Source organism: Gambusia affinis, linkage group LG06, assembly GCF_019740435.1.
Source record: "Gambusia affinis linkage group LG06, SWU_Gaff_1.0, whole genome shotgun sequence".
Taxonomy (NCBI): domain Eukaryota; kingdom Metazoa; phylum Chordata; class Actinopteri; order Cyprinodontiformes; family Poeciliidae; genus Gambusia; species Gambusia affinis.
This window is the reverse complement of record NC_057873.1, coordinates 30,902,947-30,923,344: the sequence shown is the minus strand read 5'-3', so window position 1 is coordinate 30,923,344 and position 20,398 is coordinate 30,902,947. Positions and strand designations below refer to the sequence as shown.

Here is a 20,398-nt window from a genome sequence, read left to right as displayed (position 1 = left end):
ATAATGGAAATGGAACAAACTTCTTTGGTGTTTTAAGGAATGTGAACTAACTGCATTAAATATGTTCTGATTGATTTATTCACTATAAGACAGATAAATGTTTTCAGCAAACGTGTTCACAAAGAGAAGGGTGTTGGACACAGCTTACACAATAATACAAAAAGTGAGAAAAAAAAAATCAAGTTCCTCTACCTCCTTCCAGCAGAGCACTAATTTGTAAAATGCACTGACAGAGAGGCACAAACAAGAAGCAGCATAAGAGGACTGATGAGAGATAACGTGATGATGGCAGGAAGGAACAGGAGAGCTTATCTGTATTCCATCTCATAATGATAATGGCTAATCTTCACTAGTTGCAATGTGAGCCTGCACATTATGTTGAGTTTTATCATAGAGCCAAAGCCCACACTACTGTGGTGGAACACTAAGTATGATATATACAGTGCTTGCCCTGACTCTTCTAGAAAGAGTTGAGCTTGTCAATGCTGTGGGAGTGGGAGTTCACAAGCAACATTAATAGGCTGGGAGTCTGCAACCTGCGGTCCTACAGTGGCTCTTACAAAACAAAAAAGGAAATGATTATGATCATGCCTGCAACAAGAAATGGTCATTCTAGGGGTCTTTAAGAAGAACTTAATCTGCATATCTGCATGGAATATATGCAACAAATTTTTAAAAGAAGCTAGCTTCAATCTATGCAACCAATCTTTCTTTGCTTTCCATATTTATAGGAAAGGCTCACCTCATTTTACAAAATAGTTTTTTCTCTTTTGTACCAGAGGGTTGATTTTATTTTTAAAATAAGTAAATTAGTTTTTCTTTGCTTTCATATTAAAATATCTTATGCCTTACATGTTTAGAAAATTGTCTGTTGTGGCTCTATGTGAGTTTTATTTTGTAACAGCAGGGGCAAAAGTGGCCCTTTGAAAGGAAAGGTTACTCTCTCTGACCAGCCATGTAGGCTCACTATGAAAATATGAACAAACCCATAGGAGTAGGGCATGCGAGTCAAACTAAAGGCATGGGGGCAAAATCCAGCCCTCCATAAGTTTCTCTGTGGCCACATAAATATCACTGTCAAGAGAACAGTTTTGTGCTTAAATGTTATTTTATCAATCAAATCACATATTTTCCTCCATATTGTCATATTACATCCAAGTGAAAAGATTGATGACATCTTAAATATAAAAAAAAGCAACAATCAACAGACTTGTTTTTTGTTGTTGTTGTTTTTTAAAAAGCATCATTTATCATTTCCGATACATTAAAATAAACAGTACCCATGACATTGCACAATGAAAAGGCATTGAAACAAAAATGAAACATTAAAATAAGTTTTGCAGCTTCTGAAAGCTAATCCACCCATTCATATATACTGGTTTGATTTTAGATCACTGCAGTTTCTTACAACAGAATCACAGTTTTTTCTCTAAACATCCAGAGGTCGTTCCTACAAACTTGATGAGTGTGATGCGACACAAAATAACAATCAGCAGACATTCCATGGTGCTGAGAAGCGGCACATCTTCTCACGTTAAGGTACAACATTGAAGGCCAAAGGTCCTCCTGAAGCAGAGGAGAGAGAGCCGCCCACAGGAAGAGGAACCAGAGGAGAGAGCTTGGATGTGCCAAAGTCCAGCGCAGATGGAGAGGCGTCTTTTAGCTTGGATCCACCCGGTTCTGGACAGAAATGCAGGAACAGAGTGAGCTGCAATATAGAAAAAAGCAACAATCAACAGACATGTTTGGTGGAGTTTTATCAAACGGTAAAACTCCACCAATAAAAATTGGAGAAACAGACCCGGAGCTGTAGGAGTCTTTCTGTGTAAGTAAACTGCTGAGGGTGACTCAGCTGACCTCATCTGTCAGTGCTCATTATTCTGAGTTGCTTTCTGACTGATGACATATAATTTGAAATGCTAAAGATTATTTTTACTGTCTGCCCAGCAGAGGGCGATGCTGACTAGACTGAGAGGAGTTCAGTAAAATATCCACGTTTCCTGCCTTCAGGCAAGCAGGTCTTTCAGAGTTGTCCACTGATTAAATATTGGACTGGGACTTGTAAGGATGGTATTATGTATTTTCCAGGCACAATGGTATTTTATAGCACAATCAAGTAACTGTTATCTTGACTTGTTATGTTGTATTGTATCAAATATGTGTATTTGCAAACATGCAGCATTAGGATTGTTTTGGTAGATGTGAAACTGTACCTATGTGCTGTGGTCCAGCTGTTCCTCTGCTTCTAACTGGGATTGGGTCTCTCTGCAGACTTCTGCATCTGTGTAGAAGAACAAAGAGCTGCTCAGCTTGGAGAGCCAGCCCTGCTCTCAGGGCTCTCAGTGGGGGAGATGCAACCAGCAGCATGCTGCAACACCACAGTTACCACACTCAGACACATTACAACTGCTGAGTTGCAACAAACAAACAAACAAACAAACAAACAAAAAAGGCAGTTTGAAACAAAACATTATCAAACCCCCAGTAGGCGTTAGACAAGTTCTAAAACCAAAATATAACACAAGAGGTAAATAAATTCTAAGCTTAACACTGAGAATAGAAGCAGTCATGGAGTTGACACCACAAATGAACAACAGGCTACATTAGATGGTGACAGAGTGGAGAGCTGAATAACTGTAAGCATATGGAAGCATTAAAACTGATCTTCCACACAGCCACATGGTCTAATTAAAATGAGGCTCTGGCAATAATAAAAAAAGTTGAATCTGTGACAAGAAACAACAACAACAAAAGAGACAAATAGCTCAGCAACAAGCAGGAGTGTTACTGTACCTGTGATTGCTCTTTTAGGAAATCTGGGAGCTGAAATTCACCTTTAAAGACCTGGAAAAACAAAGGGCTGGCTTTAGAACTTCACAGAACGATCAACTCTGAATTAGACTAGTGATATGTAATGAGACTCCATAGAAAACAGTGACATATTGAGTGGGTTGTTTATCCTTTGCTAACTTCCACAATGGCTCTGGAGCAAAAAGAGGCTTAAAAGAAAAGAATCTGGGATCGACGGGGTAGAGACAGTCCACATCCCATAGGACATCTCTATAATGTCTTCCTGGAAATGAAAACCTTGTTTTCTCCTTTTCTACAACAAACAAGAGCTGAGCTTTTCTTCAAACACCATAATAACAGATGAACACAGGAAGTGACCAGTTGGAATCAAATGGATGATTAGTGAGTAAAAGAGAACCTGGAGGCTGGAACTGAAAGGCAAGTAATGTTTTAGAGAAGTCACGTCAGATTAAGAGGCAGTTCTGGAGGCAGATTTCTAGATTTCTGCTTATACTGCTGCTTTAACTCATTCCTGAAACAGTTTGGAGACAACATGGCCCATTATCAAAAAACTAATAATAGAAAAACTGACATAAGGGCACAAACAGAGGGGAAAAAAAAGATTCTAACCAAAATTAAAACAGACAAGGGGAAAAGGCAAAATGAAAAGTTTGATAACAAGTTGTGTGACAAATGTTATCCAGCACGGACATGTCCTCAATTCAGGACATGACCAAATTCTATTTAAAGAATCTATACAACAAAATTTTCTTAGAATATAGATTCATAAAGCTATCTGAAGTAACTCAAACACCTAACATTGTTCATGTTCAATGTTTGAATTTTCTCAACACAGAAGGAGTAGCTCCCTTACACACATGCTGGTCTTTACTAATTCTAGCACTTTTACAGGACATCCGCACATTTTTCTGAAGCCTAACTTCTTAGAGAAAAAGCTATGAAAATGATTAAAACAAACTGAACTTGTTAATACAAGGAAAAAGCACTATCATGGAACAGGTTTAGTGTGCGTGTGTGTGGGTGTGTGTGAGAGAGAGCTCTGTAGTTCCCGGGAGCAGCTCTGGGCTGGCTCAGAGCAGTCTGGCCTGCAGATGAAAAATGGCCCCCAGGAAAAAAACAAAATAATCAGAAACATGTTCTCATTTCTCCTCCTTGGATCTTGAGAATCAGATTCTGCTCCACTTCTGGGCACTTCCAGGCCAAGACCCAAGCCGACAACACAGCACGCAGGAGGATTAGCCACTGATTTAGTTTTGTGGGGAAGGTTAAGTAGGTGGCATAATGACTGAAGACCGCCTCAATGCTGTGTGTGTGACTGCACTGTAGGCCCATTTTCAATTATTATTGTATGTGTCAGTGTTCACTTTCTACTCCTAATGCAACACACACGCACAGTGACAGACTTCTTCTGGTGCACCAGGTCTAATGAAGCACTGGAACAGTTTGGGTTCAGAAGAATTCTCCAGAACCAAAGATGCAGATCAAAGGCTTCATGGGATCCTGCAACGTAAAGCCAGGTTTCCTCTTTCCTGCAGGCTCTGACCTCCGGATTCATTACTACTGAAAGATGCACTATAAATGGTTCTGAAAGAGGGATATTCATAAGGTGATAATATACGATTTCTTATACTGATGGACAGAAAACAAGCTGATTCTCAGACTGCATAGGCTGGTTTAGTCCCCACCCTGCAGACACAAATGTTGCATTGTCTTTTTTCCCCTCATCTTACCACTGCTGAAGAACCACAGTAGCTCTGTTCTCCTGATGGAAGGGCAGCACCAACCAGCCCCTTCCTCTTAGTTTGGACTGCAACTCAAAAATGGAAACATTTTGTTTCCATTTTTGAAACACAAAAATGTGTTAAAAATTTTGTGTTTCTGTTAAAAACTGAAACACAAAAAGTGTGTTTCAGTTAAAAATGCACAATATTTTGTATATTGTTAAAAATAAAAGGAAATATTTAGACTTTTTTTTATTCTTTTAGCACTGACTGGGTGGTTCAAAACGAAATCAGTAACAAAACCGATTTCTAATTGTAGGTTAGGGATGCAACGATCTATTTTTTTTAAACTTTCGATATCTGAGTTTTGATCACACAGACCCATTTCTATCAATTAAATTTAGCTATTGCATTTATTCCTTATTAAATTATTTTAAACTAAAGAAAAATAATAACTGTTGATGTATGCAGATATCAAATCACGTTAAGTCATAAAAAAACAAGAACAGCTTTTGTTCATTTGTCCATCAAGGATATGAGATTCTGTGTCGTTAGCTGGCCGGGAAACGGCTGGGAATTTCCTCAAATAACAATAAGAAAACAATAAATACAACATGTTAGGCACTGTTTTCTTTCACCCTGGTGAAAATCCAACATAATTTTTTTATTTTAGGTGTTACAGACGCAGTTAGTGAGCATGGTGCCCACCACTGCTCAGTGCCTCGTCACCGTCATACAGCTGCAGCAGTGCAGACCAAGAGCTGGGTGCCGGTGGCATGTTACGGATCACAATGGTGTTCTAAAAACAATAGAACTTCTGCAACCCACTCAGAAAGACTGAATAACTTTCCTGCAGATATGAGTTCTTCCAGCCATATTAGTAGTCCTGGCATTGTTATTTTTTTTGTTTGCTCCCCCTCTCCCTCCCCAAATCAGTCATTTTTTTAAAGCCATAACACGGAATCGCACCAACACTTTATTTTGTTGGTTTCTCAATAACTCTGATTATGTGTGCCTGGCATAAATTACCCCAAGACAAAAAACAAGCAAACCAAAAAAAGAAAAGAAATAGAAAAATTTGTCTTGTTTAATGTTGTCTTTACAAATACATTTTAAACAGTGTTAACTTTGTATTAAAAGTGTCATTTACCGAATGACAATTAATGACAGCAGGTCATAAAGATTCATGAAGACTCCTTCATGTTTATAACAGTGTCATGTCAGTCTTATGCACACACCTTCAAATAAAGTGTTACGGAGAATTATAACGCTGTATAGAAAAATAGATAATCTTATAACAAGTAGTATTTTAATTAATATAAATAAATATGTTACACTTTGTTGATGTACATTTTAATCCGGAAGTATTTCTTCAGCCCATGGACAAATGAGCCAAAGGTACGAATTGTGCTTTCAGAAGGGATCACACAGTGACAGGCACATTGTCCCCGATACCCAATGTAGAATCTTTTTCAATATTAGATTCTACAGATTCTAAGATCAGATCGGTGCATCTCTACAGGCAGCCTGAACAATATTGATTCTGTGGTTTGAAAAAAAAAGTAGAAAAATACAAAATTTTGGCTTGCTATAAAAACTTGTAGCAAGTCAAAGTTTTGCTACAAAAAACTTTATAACAAAGTTTTTGTAGCAAGAAACTACAAAAAACTTTTGATCAATTCATCTCTCAGGAGGAAACTTTTGAGGTGTGAGAGTCAAAGCGTACTATGCTGGCAGAGTCATGACTGATCGATATTATGCGATTAGCCAGCACATTACTTAGTGCCCAGGTCCGGCTGTGGAAGCCAAACACAATCTGCTGGATGAAGAACTGCAGAGATATTTTTGGATCATCCCTCCACGCTTCTCAACTCATCTCATTATTACTTCCGCAGAGTAGCTGGGAATTTATTGATCCCAATATCCATTTCTCACCAGGGATCAGAACAACTCCAAAGTCACTTAGAGCAATTGATTGTGGTTTCCAGTCAAGTGTGATGATTTTCAAGTAGATCAAAGCCTGAAGAACTCTGCTAACCAGTAGCTTCTTTTGTGCAAAGCTGATAATAAATGCCTATTTACAAACTCATCTCAGAAGATGCAATTTTGCTCAATATTTCTTTGTTCTAATTTGCAATGTGCGAGATAGAAAGTGCAGAAAGCACCTCCACCACACTCTACTTTTTGCTACTTTTTGTTACTCCAGTGGCAGACAGTTAGCAGACCAGATGATCTCACAGTACCATCTCAAATCTTGTGTGTCTCTTAAAACAATAAACTCCCACCCCTCTGACTAAATCTCTTTACAACTAATCTGCTGGTCATCTTCACTAAACACTTAATTCACTTGTGAACTTGTGTCTAGTGCAGTATTGTTTTTCTTGCAGTACCTGAAGAAGGTAAAACTAAACCTCAAAAGTAGTTCAGAAATGTCAGGTTTCACACACTTGGCTCATTCTTTCAGTGTTTAACAATGTCTCCTAGACAAAGCCACTGGCTAAGTATTAATTACTTCTGCTTAAATATCTTTTCTCTAAATGAAGCCACTAAAGGAGCTACTGTTGCCACTAACTTTTTATTTTTCTTTAACTTAGTTTTTCCTCTCCATGAATGCTGAATATGTGGGATTGCTGCAAAGTCAACAACCCACTGCAAGCCATCTCTGTGCCATCCACAGTTAAGGCACAGAGATCCAGTTCCTTTCAATTATACAGATATACAAGATTAATAATATCCATACCAATAAGATGAAATCCTAAACACAAATGGGATTCATCAAAAGACTCATTTTGTCCTAGTTTAACACAAGAAAGTCTAACTGAGTTTACAATGTCAACTGGTCAAACGTTATTCATGTAGGGAAGCCCAGTCAACTGCATCAAGTCATTGACTTTGTAGAAATCCCCTGGGCCTAACTCTTCAGAAATCAATGCATCCACTTTGTCAACAGCCATGCAGAAGCAGATGGACTGTCATTCAGAGGAGAAACACAAGTACCACTCGGTTAGAGCTTCCACCAACAGAATATGCTTCCCTAACCTTCTGGATCAGTCAAGGAAAACATTCCCTCCAGCAACTGTTTCCTTCCAAGAGATTGTTCTGCAGACCCAACCCTTTACTGAGGTGAAATAAAGGCTGAAAAGAAGAGGAGACGAGGCGAAAAATATTTCAGTCCAACTTGGTGACAAATAAGACAGCACATAAAGCAATTCCAAACACTGCCTCAACATCCAGCATCTTTAGCTCAGGAAATGTAGCCAGACGTCTTGTACAACGTTATGTGGTAATGGACTGCACCATTCACTCTTATGAATTTAAAAAGTTTTCATAAACACTCCTTCATACATTTTTAACAAGTTGTCATGTTCCCATTTTTAACAGATTGGAGGTATGAATACATGATGTCAATGTTTTTTTCTACATCTAAAATTATTACTGAAAGGCCTTATCTTAGCTCTAACTGATCTATAAAATAAGACTCCATGTTGACAACCATGGTTACAAGAAGGAACTTCAGTCTACTGAAGTTAATTACTTAGAGAAGGCAAACAATCCTGGATGTAAACATTGACCCTGTGGCTTTGCTGTTCCCCAGCTGTCTGAAAAACTGAGATGTACACAAACTGTTGGCTCCTTTAAATCAGAATTAGAAAAGTAACTTTATCATAGTTTACCCGAAAAGCCCCAAAAATGTTGTAATTTCTAACATGTTTTAAAACAGTGAAAGTTTGTCATTTCAGTGTTTTTTAAGCTTTTTGATGAACCAGATGGTCTTCTGATAGGGTTGTTGTTTCTATTTTCCCAGTAAAGCACTTTGAATGACCCCTTGTATAACACCAATGACATGGCCTGGCCCAGGTAATGTGCAAGTTGGACTCAAATGCATTACTGGCAAACATTTAATATGAATCAATTTTAATTAGATTCAGATACAAATTTTTTTTGATGTAGAAGGAACTAAAGAAAAAACTAATTATCTTCTTTACATCTATAAAAAATAATAGGGTGAGAGGATAAAAAAGCAGACATGCTTGTATTTAATTTTGCAGATGCAGTTTAATACTTATTCTACTTCCTTTAGTTTTCTGCACTGCAAAAAGAAAATATTTCTAAAACAAAAGAGAGGAAGACCTCAAATTCAGAAGTGTAAACTTTAACCTGCAAAAATTTTGCAAGCTTATATCAATAACTAACTACCTAGTAAATGAGATGCAGGACTCTGCTCTGAGAGGAGAGAGACACAGAGGAGGATACCAAATAACACACAATAAGCCTGCATTGACTTGATGCAGTAGGAGAAAAGAAAAGGCCACTAATGGGCTGCAGATGTACACAGCATAAATCCAGCAAACAAGCTTCAACATGCATATACTGTCAACATGCCACGCAGGTTTATTGTAAAAACAGAGCTGAGTGTTACACAGAGCAGAGGCAGACCAAGCACACAAAAATATTTACAGCATGTAAATAATGTAAACAGGACCACAGACACATTGAAGAAGAATTAACACGCAAGACCGTGACACCCAGGAGGAAACTGGAGCAGCACTCTCACATATGGTAGGTTGGACAGAAATGTGAAAACATGCAGCAGCACGGCTTTAAAGGAGCAACACCACACTACAGGACATGTGCTGCTCTGGGTTCATTTCTCAAGAGAGACAATATGATTTTAGAGATGAACACAATACTACTATTGATCAACAACAGCCGCTTAAAAATAACGTCAGTGCTGGGTTGTGATAAATTATTTATGCACACACATGTGACTATTAATATGAGTCACATGTGTGCATATGTGACTTTTCTGGCATAAAATTTGATTTAATAAATTTTTTTTAAATATGTAAAACCATTCTGGATGCCCTCTAACTAGAACTTTGAAATGTATAGTCTTGCTCACAATTATTGTCACCCATGAAGTGCAAGAACATATCATGGAATATGTAACAGAAGGAAATTCATCAAGTCAAACAACATTTTATTAGTGATAGTCTGTGTTTGATACAAAACAGCAAATGATAAAGAACATTTAAAAAGATAAATATTATGAGGAAAACATAGAAAAACATGATGTTTACCATGTCAATGGTATTAGCACCCTTTGCTGCAAATCAGTATGGAAACCCAATTCAGCTCACCTGTTGCAACTCACAAATAAGGATCACCTACGATGAACTGCCTCCACCCATGTGACATGATGACTTAACCAATGATTGATCATGATGGCATTTTAAAAGCCACCCTCTTCATGTGTGACAATGGTAAAGACAAAGGAGCTGTCTGAGGACACTACAAATGCTATTTGCAAGTACAAGACTTCCAAAGGGTATAAAGCCATTGCCAAAGACCTTGGTATTCCTGTTTCAACAGTGCATAATGTTATTAAGACGTTTTCCGGGCATGGAACTGTCAAGAACCTCCCTGGACGTCCACTAGTGGCTGTAATGTATCAGTGAAACCAAACTGCTGGGACAACACTGGCACATCTGCTTAGAATTAACCTCAGCTGGATTTGGGCTGCACCTGCTAGCATCAACACTGTCATCCTTGTGACCAGAGGTGTGTAGAGTACCGTAAAAAATACTCTGGTAAAAGTAGCACTATTTCAACTTATTTTTACTAAAGTAAAAGTAAAAAAAAAAAAAAAACATCCATGAAATTTTACTCAAGAGTAAAAGGTATTTGGTAAAAAGGCTACTCAACTAAATTTCAGTATCAAAACATCAATCATTTACTATTTAAAAATAACAACATCAGATGGACCAAAATCCAAAGTTATTTGAAACCTTGGTATTTTTAAGGTCTGAAATGAAAATAAATTATATAAATAAGATAATTATGATTTAAAAAAATCAGGCAAAAGAAAAATAAAATTCTTTCAATATAAAACACGAAACAAGCAACAGATGCAGGTGTGTGTCTGTGTCTGGTCTGAATTATTGGTAAAACATGTTTGTGCTATAAGTGTAGTTAAAGAGATGCTGTGAGGTGCTTCATGAGATTCAAGTTTCTTATAACTGATGCAAAGAATGACGAGTAATTGCATAAATTACTCGTAACATTCGGATTTGTCTTTTATCTCAAACAAAAGTGACATCTGTACCTTCAGTGAAACATGCTTCTTTAGACTATCTGGGCTCCCACACTCCAAAACTGTCTGTCTGACATTTCCGTGTGCTTGGCTTGTAACGACTACTTCCTCAACCAATCAGCAGCACCCTTATTGCTCCTGGTCAGATCTGCTTCGACCTTCTGGGTTCTGAATTAAAATAACACTTTGCTTTTTATTGTCAGGAATAGGACTGTCACAATAACAAATTTTACTGCGCGATTAATTGTCTCAAAAATTATTGCGATAAACAATAATATTGTTTGAAGACCTTTTTACACTGATTTAATGGAAATAACGTAATAATGCATGCAATTTCCTGCCCAAGATAGATATACTTTATTTTCAAAAGAACACTGAACACTGGAAATCATAAACAAAATAAAGAAAACAACCAAAAACAAAAATAAAATGGATTCTCAAGTGTCCATTAACAAAAAATTTACTTGAATAAAAACTAAACAACATAAAGCCAAAGTGGAAATAAGTACTGCATTCAACCAAAAGAGTGCAAATTATGAAGTCTGTATAAAAATTATCTGTATACTATATTGCCCTGCAACAATCATTAGATTTAAATAGAGAAGATGGGCACATCCGACTACTTGATGCAATAGTTCACACTACACAATTTTTTGCCCGATTTTCCCCTTTCAACAATCTTAGAACGTTGTGCTTTCTCTAAGATTGTAGCTCGCGATTTCGTAACCGATTATCCTGTAGTTTGTGGTGTGTTACGGTAGATTGTCGTAGCCGCTCCGATCTAAATCAGGGGTTTTCCCCGACTGGGATTGTTAACTCAGCCTGTTGAATGTGACAGGTAGCCAATCAGAAAGTGCAGATTTCCCTCATGCTTTCTGAGGGGAAATTATGGAGCGGAATCCCAAACAGCACAACCCGAAGTCCAGCGGACATTGGAGATGATATGTGGAAACAACATTAATATTTACTCAACATTTTGGGCAAAGAATATAAAAATGACAAGGGGAACTCCTTCAACAAATGGAAAATCAATCAAAACCCCAGTGAAAAAGTCATTATTCCTCATCAGGATCTACCATAATGGAAAAAAAATATCTAACCATATCTGGGTAGCAGATATCAAAACCACCACTTTAAGGGCATGCAACTGTAAAATCAGATGTAAGGATTCCTCTTCAGAACAAAAAAAAGAATAGACCACTATTATGTGGCATAAAGTCCTTCCCCCACAGTTAATACTCTGCTGAGAGCGCAGTATCTAGCCCTTAGATGTTTTACTCCTCTCTCATGATGTAAAATTGTCTGTTTCATTAAGCCAGTGAGAGACCGTGATGCTGCTGTAGGGAGTAAGAAAATGCTGTGAAGGAACATCCTTACTGAATCAAAATGATCTGCAAAACAGATTTGATCTATTAGAGGAAAAAACTATTCATATAAACTTGGTCCTATGAAAATAAAAGGACTACTGTTCTTGTAAAAATTATCAAACTACTTCAATTTAATCTGATAACATGAAGTACGTGATCTAAAGAAATTAATAAACAGATGAGAAAGTCATTGACATGTAGCAGTAATTTCTGTCGTTGTGGTACCAGTTAGGCCATGGAGGGACCAGCCTAACACAATGACTCATCCAGGAGGTCAACATCAGCAGTGGGAAAATCTAAGGTTTTGTTTACACCAGTGGCCAGATCTGTTCAGAAACTTCCAGCATTTTTGGATTGTCGACTGGGGAAAAGTTCCACATTTAGAGGACGTTTAGAATCCACTGGTACTTCTCATGCCAGGTCACTATATGGCGCTTTGAGTTTAACATGTCGTAGCAATTCTTATTGCCTCATGGGTCTGTTCAGTATCTGCAAAAGTGCTCCTCCATCACTGATAAACCAAGTGATGAAGTGGTGTAACCAAGCCACTGGATTGCAACTAAAATGTTATGGTTTCACTGAAAATCAGCCTTGTGTAAATAGGATGTAAATCACTGCAGGTGATCAACTAAGATAACCAGTTACCTAAGTTGATGTTAGTGTTCAATATTTATCAATCAGAAAGAGACAAAGTAGATTCCATGGAAGAGTTCCTAGGCAAAAACCACAGCTGAACATAAAGGCAAGCAAAAGCTAAAAAAAAAAAATCAAAAATCAAATTGATTTCCAAGACTTGGGGAAAATATTCTGTGGATTGATGAGACTCCTTGACAGTAAGTGTGTATCCTGCTACATTTGCTGTAAAACTAATATAGCATTTGAGAAAAATAACATCCTATCTACATTTTGATGATTTGGGACTGCTGTTGTGTCTTGCACATGGATAACATGTTGTAATGGATGCAATCATATCTTCTGATCTCTGGGAGGAAATTCTGAAGAAGAATGTCAGCCAGGTTTGCTTCAGATTATTTGATTTACACAGCAGGGCAATAATCTAAAGCAGGGGTTTTCAAAGTATGAAAGGGTGAGCCCCCCTCCAAGGAGCACAATTCCTGCTGCGCCCCCCCCCATTCCTCCCGCCGAAGGTGGTGGGTGTGTAAACTCCACCTTCAGCCCCGCTCTGGCCAAAACCAGTGATGGCATAGTTACTTTGAAAAAGTAACTTTAATCGGACTACTGATTACTCCTTGAAAAAGTAACTCAGTTATATTACTGACTACTGACTTGGAAAGTAACTAAGTTACACTAAAAGTAACTTTTTAGTTACTTTCAGCAGTTGTTAACAACAACGCTCCACCTCCTGTGAAAATCACATTGATCTTTGCTAATACTTAATTGTAAGCTATTTTATAATGGTAACATCAACAATGTGTCTCCACTGATAAGGTTGAACTGAAGAGGAGATTGTAGAAAAATAAAAAACGTGAGTAATTTGTGTGGTCCTCTGTTGTCTGGAAAACTCTAAGAAGGATTTTAAAGCCTCCCCTCCCCCAGCCTCCAGATTCTGCGTTACGGCCCTGCGTTTGGTGTCACAGCACAGAGCTCCTCCTGCAGCTCCACAGCTCAGATGGCTGCACAGATTTGTGACACTTATCTTAATATTAATAATTATAATGATGTTAAGTTGCCATTATAACTATTGGAAACTCTGGACACGTTCATTCGTGGCTGTTTTCATGTTTATTGCGCTGTTCATATTGGTCTCGATGTTTGCAGTTTTCTGGAGCGCAACGCGAAACTCGACGTCATTCAGAGGTAATATATTAACTTGACATTAAAAACACAGCGGGACGGATCATCCTGGAAATGATGGACAGGGAGAGACTGACTAAAACTACCTTAATGACGGACAAATTCTGGGATTTATTATGAGTCTCTGCTTATTTCCAAGCCCAAATGAGTAACTTCACGTTCAAAAACGAGCCCAAAAAGGCGCAACCAGCAACTCGTTAAATTTTCAAACGACTTTAAAAAAAATGAAGCCCAAAGCCGCTTATAATAATCGGACTTGGCGACAGAAACTCAAAATAGTTCCAGTTTTTCCTCCAACAAAATGCGCATCTCCCTCCATTATTTACATTTCTGTCGCATAGAGACGTCGGTCACTCGACAAGACGAGTAGAGGAAATACGATTAAATAACAAAAGAAGATAGTAATGCAGTAACGCAAAAATGATTTTGATAAGTAACTGTAGTCTGACTACTGGATTTGAAATAGCAACGCGTTAGATTACTGGTTACTGAAAAAAGTGGTCCGACGTCAGTAACGTTACTGACGTCACTGGCCAAAACATCCTCTAAGGTGGGAAACATTTCCACTGATCCCCACTCCACACGCGCACACCCCAGTACCAACTTTTTCCTAAATCCACAGAGTTGATCGTGTGCGTAAAAGACGTTTCTCTCACATCAGTAGACAGCAAGCAGATAGCTTTTCCGGTTTATTTTTTCCCTCGCATCGCGCCTCCCCTAAAGTGCTCTGGCGCCCCCCAGGGGAGGCGCGCCTCACACTTTGAAAACCGCCGATCTAAAGCATAAGGCAAGATCACTTCTGAATGGCAGCGTTACTACCAGCTCATATGATGAAATCATCAGTAGAAAGAAATTCTCCTATTCTTAAACACTAAAAAACACTTTACCCATTTTAAAGTGTAGAAACTGAAACTGCCACTAAAACCAGTGTTTCTGAAATCCCCTGATGTGGGTGCTTAAGGTCAAGAATTTAGCTTATTGATTTATTTCTCTGAAATAGCATAAGGGAACATGTAGAGTAATGGAACAACATGACCCTGGACTAGCTCTGTAGCTGTGACTAATGAAACCAGTTCACACAAAACCGACTCTAGAAGCATCCCTGAACTCAACAAGATAAAGTTCCAGCGCTGGCTGCAGAGATAAACAGACTTCAAGGTTCACACACTGGCATCAACTTTTATTGAGGTAATATCTTCGAGAACTAACACATCTTGTCTGTCATGTTTGCTGGAAAAAACAAGTATTTAATGTGGAACATAAAAGACTCCTTGGCTACACAGACAGGACTTTTCAGGACTAAATCCAGATATCTGGAGAGAGTTCTGGAGTTCCTGCCTGGGAGTAAAGAAAATCTGCCAAAAATGTTTGGACAGTGCTCCAGTGAGGGAGAGGTAAAACTATGAAAAACAGTCACTGGAAAGACACTGTGTGTGGGTGTGTGCGTGTGTGTGTAGAGCTGCAAACAGAGCCGCAAAAGTCTCTTAAAGGAACAGAGTCCTGCATTTTCCACATTTCCAGTCTCTCCAGTAGCTCTAATCCTGCAACATTTTACTAGTAAAACTTTACTGACTGGTGTTACATTCAATGGAAATAGCAGCCTGTCTTCTTAAAGTTGCGGCATGTAACTTAAACAAAAACTATGCTTTTTTCTACTTTTTTCTACATATTTGACTGTCAATGTCAAAATAGAGTTCAGTCAGAAACAGCCAATCACAACCAGGAGAGGGTCTTCGCACTGTCAACCAACCCCCTCGTCTTGGCTTCACTACAACTAGTTCCCCACACTGGAGCCTATGGTAAATGCAAAGGCTAGTTAACATGGCCACAAATAACATTGGGCAAACAGTTCTTCTGTTTACCCAGAAGAACAGTTCTTCTGTTTACCCAGAAGAACAGTTCTTCTGTTTACCCAGAAGAACAGTTCTTCTGTTTACAACAACAATATGTTTCTCCTTCACCATTAGCTTAATGAGCAGCACATACATAAGCCTGACTGACAGTGCAAAGACCGTACCTCTGGCTGTGACTGGATGTCTGATCAAGCGGTGTATGTCTGCAGATAGTAGTAGGACTACAGAGAAAAAGCAGAGGAGCTTGATTTTTATTTATTTTATTTTTTTTACAGATTATTAAGTCATATTTAGGTTCAGACAAGGTTAGAGATCAACTGGAAGATTTGTGTTGTCTTCCTCCTCCCCACAGAAAGATAGAAGTCACTAAAAGTTCACTTAGTTCAAATGCATCAGTGTCTGAGTAAACAGCGTAAAGGAGAGTGATTCATTCATTCACTTTCTGAAGATTGACAACTTTCAGAGGAAGATTCTCTTGAAATGGGCAGAAGGATGACAGTTTTGTAATTTTTAAAGCCAATGTTACTATTTCAGGAAGAAGAAATGCCTAATGGAGTCGGGTAATATGCAGCATGAGTCATAAACCACCAAACAGCAGCTTTCATTTCCATTCCATTTTACCCTGCTTTACAGCTAAAAGACCGACTGCTCAAACCAGGATCCAACAACTTTCCACCAAACCCCAACAGCTTCAGAGCAGATGTGTGGTACATCAGCCCAGCTGAGGTACTTCTGAACACTGTCTCAAATTGCAACTAACCCTGCTCTGAAACCTAAACCCGCCACTGTTAAATGTTGAAAAATTGCAGTATAGTGGGCGGAGCCAAGAGACACAACCAAGTTTGGGGATGAGTGGAGGGGGTGAATGGGTCAAGATGAAAAAGGCACTGTGCTTTTTTGCTGTATTTATAGATTTTTCACACTCTAGTGACTTTTTTCAAAACTACAGATAAATCTAACAATTCCTACTCTGTGCTGATGTAGTGACACCATCCAGCAGCTTGGTTGAAGGCAGCCTGCCTATCCTTAAGAGAGCAGCGAGAGCGGCCATTAGCTTCTCCTGCTTCCTCAGCACTACAGTCAATCTAACACAGTCATCAGTTCAAATACTTCTCCAATAGTCAGAGCAGAGCAGACTCGTTCCACTCTGTGTCCACATTGCAAATAAATCACAATGTGGTTGAATAAATCTGAATAACACTATCGATCAATGCTCACCAGTCACCATGGCAACGCTAGCAACTCCAACTCCTGACCACCAGGCAGAGAATAGGAGGGGAAGGAGTGCTGTGCTTTTATCTCAAAAAGCACAACGGATTTGTGACAAAATTGCACCAAGCCATATTGCTACAGCCAACAGGAGAATTCAACCATTTAAATAAAGGGTCAATAGTGAGATTGTTTTAGGCAAACTAATTGGACAAAACTTAAGGGTCAAAATTTGAACAGGAACATAAAAATAGAACCCTCATTAACCTATTTAGACAGTTTATTTTGGATTTTATATTTTTACCAATGCATTCTTTGGGTTGTTGTATTTCAGAGACATCAGGCTTCCAGTGCCTACCATCTTGTTTTACACCTTGACTTTAAATTCAGGTCAACTTCCAGAATAGATGATTGAAATAAAAATGAGTTTTTGAAAACAATTTTCTGTCATTTGTTATTTCTTTTTAAGAAAGGAAAATAATTGTTAAAAATCTAAGTAAAACTGGTTAGCAGATTGCTTAGCTGGTTAGCCTCTCCTAATACAATGGTCACTCATGGCAGAAAGGCTAAGAAATTAAATTTAAAAGCTTTTCTTATAAATAAATTCAACAGGACAACAATTGGATAGACAAGTAAAAGTTTTAACAACCTGAGAATACAACTTGTCTACAAAATTCTGATTGCTGCTTTGCTAAATGGTACCTTAAAAATATTCTGTAAAATTTAATTTTAGTGAACTATTTAATCTGTCTTCTTACAAAATCCCAATTGACAGTAAATTATTCTCAAAACAGCAGTTTAGCACTCACCCTTCTGGTGTTGTCCAATACTCTGGGGTCCGGCTGCCCGTAGTTGGGGGGGTTGGCATGAGGGTCATAGCCCAGTCTGGAAAGCATGGGAGCGATGACAGCCATGTCCCTCACCACATCAGGTGGAATCTTTCCCACCCATTTAGACAAGGCTTCCACGTTTACTGGCTTAATGACTTGGTCTGTGGACCTCTCCACCCTAAAATAAAAAATACAAATGCTTATTTTAGTTGAGAATCACAGACTTTATTCTGAGGTTATCTGGCAGTAAATATGTACTGTGTAGTAAAAGTAACATGTTTGTTTTATTTGATTTGTTTTTTTACTTTGTAGCAGCAACAAAGAAAATCCTAGACTCGACACAAACAGATTTAGTACCACTGAACATCAAAATTTTAAAACTCAAAAAAGGCAAAAGACAGATACAGCAGAGGAAGAGCTTTGAAAATCTTCAATGTAGTGGAAAAAACATGGCTTTACTCTTATCTCCAGCTTCTAAACCAAATACCTGCTGAGGTCCAAATCTACAAGTCTACAGTTACAAAATAATGCTTGTAGGGAAGTTTAAGTTCAAGTTTATTTAACACATTTCAGCAACAAGGTTGTTCTGAAGTGATTTACATCATAAAAAAACAAAGTCATAGAACAATACATAGTCAACAATTACAACATTACATTTTGTCAAGTGTCGTCATTACACATCAGAATGTTAATTAAAGTTTTATTAATGATGTTTCAAAAGCAACTCTAAACAGGTGGGCTTTTATTCTAGATTTAAAGGCACTCAGTGTTTTCTGGAAGTTTGTTCCAGATTTGTGGTGAGCTGAATGCCACTTCTCCATGTTTGGTTCTGGTTTTGGGGATTCAAAGCAGACCAGAACCAGAAGACCTGAGAGGTCTTGAAGGTTGATACAACAGCAGCAGATCTTTAAGGTATTGTGGTGCTAAGCCGTTCAGTAGTTTATAAATTGACAACAATATTTTAAAGTCTCTTCTCTGAGCTCCAGGGATCCTGAGGAAGGACTTTAGAACTAGGGTGATGTGCTCCATCTACCTGGTTTAAGTGAGAATCCAAGCAGTAAAATCAGCTGTCTGATTTTTTAGGCAGTCTTGTGAAGACACTATTGCAGGAATGTGCGATATATACGGTATACGGTACAAACGATAGAAATTTGGCTTACGATGGAGATCTGCAGTCTACTGGCTAAACGTGATAATGCTGGCTGATGACGTAACCGATCGGCATCAACGCTGAGCAAGCGGGAACTAGCGTGGCCAACCGTGTAATGGAAGAGCTAGTTAAAAAGATAGGTGGAAGAAATTTTATTATCTAGACCTGGTTCAGGCTTAACTACGTCTGTGCTGGTTAAACCAGCGCTCCGGAAGACAGCAGCAGATTTCAGTCTGTAGCATTGACAGTCACTATCAGTAATACATATCACAGTCAGACAGCAGGGAATCAAGGATTAAATGCGCACGTGGGATCGGTGCAACCCCTGCTGGGATGCACACAAGGTAAAGCTCACTGGGTCCAAAGGATCCCGTTTCTTATCCCACAGTCCGCCAACTAAGCGGATGCACGGTAAATGTCACGGTTGGACAGCGAGGAAGTGCTTCAGTCAATTTAATAGATGAACTCTCACCGTAAACTTACTCAGACGCCAAGCATCAACTACAACATGCTGTGTTCAGTCTATCTGCTCACCTGTGTAAAACACTTGTAGCGCTCTTCTCGTTCACTCTGAACTGGCTACTAGGCAGCAGCTCAGAAAGGAGAAAGGCTGCCATACTCCAGGCATCACGCTAGTCAATTTAAGGATGCTCATTGGTCTCCCCAAAAAAACCCAATAAAAACCCAGACATTATCATCACTCAATAAAATCTCCTCAGAACGAACTTAAAAATTGGATGTTTACAACTGGTCAGTTATTTAATTTTACATAATTGCCGCTGTTAAAATTAGCTTGCTATAATTTAACAAGGCTTCTATACTTTATTAAATATTTCATCCTATTTGATGATTGTTATGAATACCACCATGTTCTAGAAACAAGGCAAATCATCCAGTTTTTGTTGTGTAATGAAGGTTTATATATTACAGTGGCTACAGTGAGCCTCAGCAAAGGAAAAATTAACTGAGAAACCGGTGTAAAAAATTAAAACCACTTAGATTTTACATTTCCTCCTCACACTGGGTCAAATGTTGCCATGGGAACTGACTGCATCCCCATTAACCCAAAGAACAAGTAGTAATATATTGACCAGAATGCCCTGCGCTACAGTTAGCTTCCTACTTTTGGAGTGGTCTCCAGTCTGCTTGCACGCAAACTGCATCCACACCACACCTTCAACCAAACTGAGACTGAGGTTTTTAGGTGGATCAGGTTCACTCTTTTGCTCTGCATTAAAGTTCAATTGCACATTCACAGTGTTCCTGTAGTTCTGTAAATTTGGTTTCAGCCTGTGATCTCTCACAGGCTGAAACTAGTAATATCAAGTTGCTTTCCTCCCCTCTGCTCCTGTGTTTCCTGGTTGGCTCTGTACTTCAATACAGCAATTCACTTTCCACTAATTCATTTACTTTGCAATTGAATCTTTACACTGTATGGGTTATAGTCTCCTGCATGATTAATAGAGGGAGTTGGTTTTATCATCTCAGGAGAATGGTGTAGATGCTTTCTGAGAGGTAGGTTATGATCCAAACATCCACTCTGCAATA

The 20,398-nt window shown here is 38.5% G+C and overlaps 1 protein-coding gene across 3 annotated transcripts in view; it reads right to left on the bottom strand.

Annotated features, from left to right (window-relative positions):
• Positions 1–60: 60 nt before the first annotated feature.
• tpst1 (tyrosylprotein sulfotransferase 1) overlaps positions 61–20,398 on the bottom strand; it is a 47,942-nt gene continuing 27,604 nt past the window's right edge. For 2 of the 3 annotated variants that reach the window (XM_044118699.1, XM_044118701.1), the window contains exons 3-6: positions 17,680–17,878; positions 2,794–2,844; positions 2,214–2,281; positions 61–1,708 (exon numbers count right to left, since the gene is read on the bottom strand). In XM_044118699.1, the coding sequence (XP_043974634.1) occupies positions 2,246–2,281; positions 2,794–2,844; positions 17,680–17,878 (286 nt within the window). In that variant the 3' untranslated portion in view covers positions 61–1,708; positions 2,214–2,245. The remainder of the gene's footprint in view (positions 1,709–2,213; positions 2,282–2,793; positions 2,845–17,679; positions 17,879–20,398) is intronic. The other variant, XM_044118700.1, reaches the window with a different exon arrangement.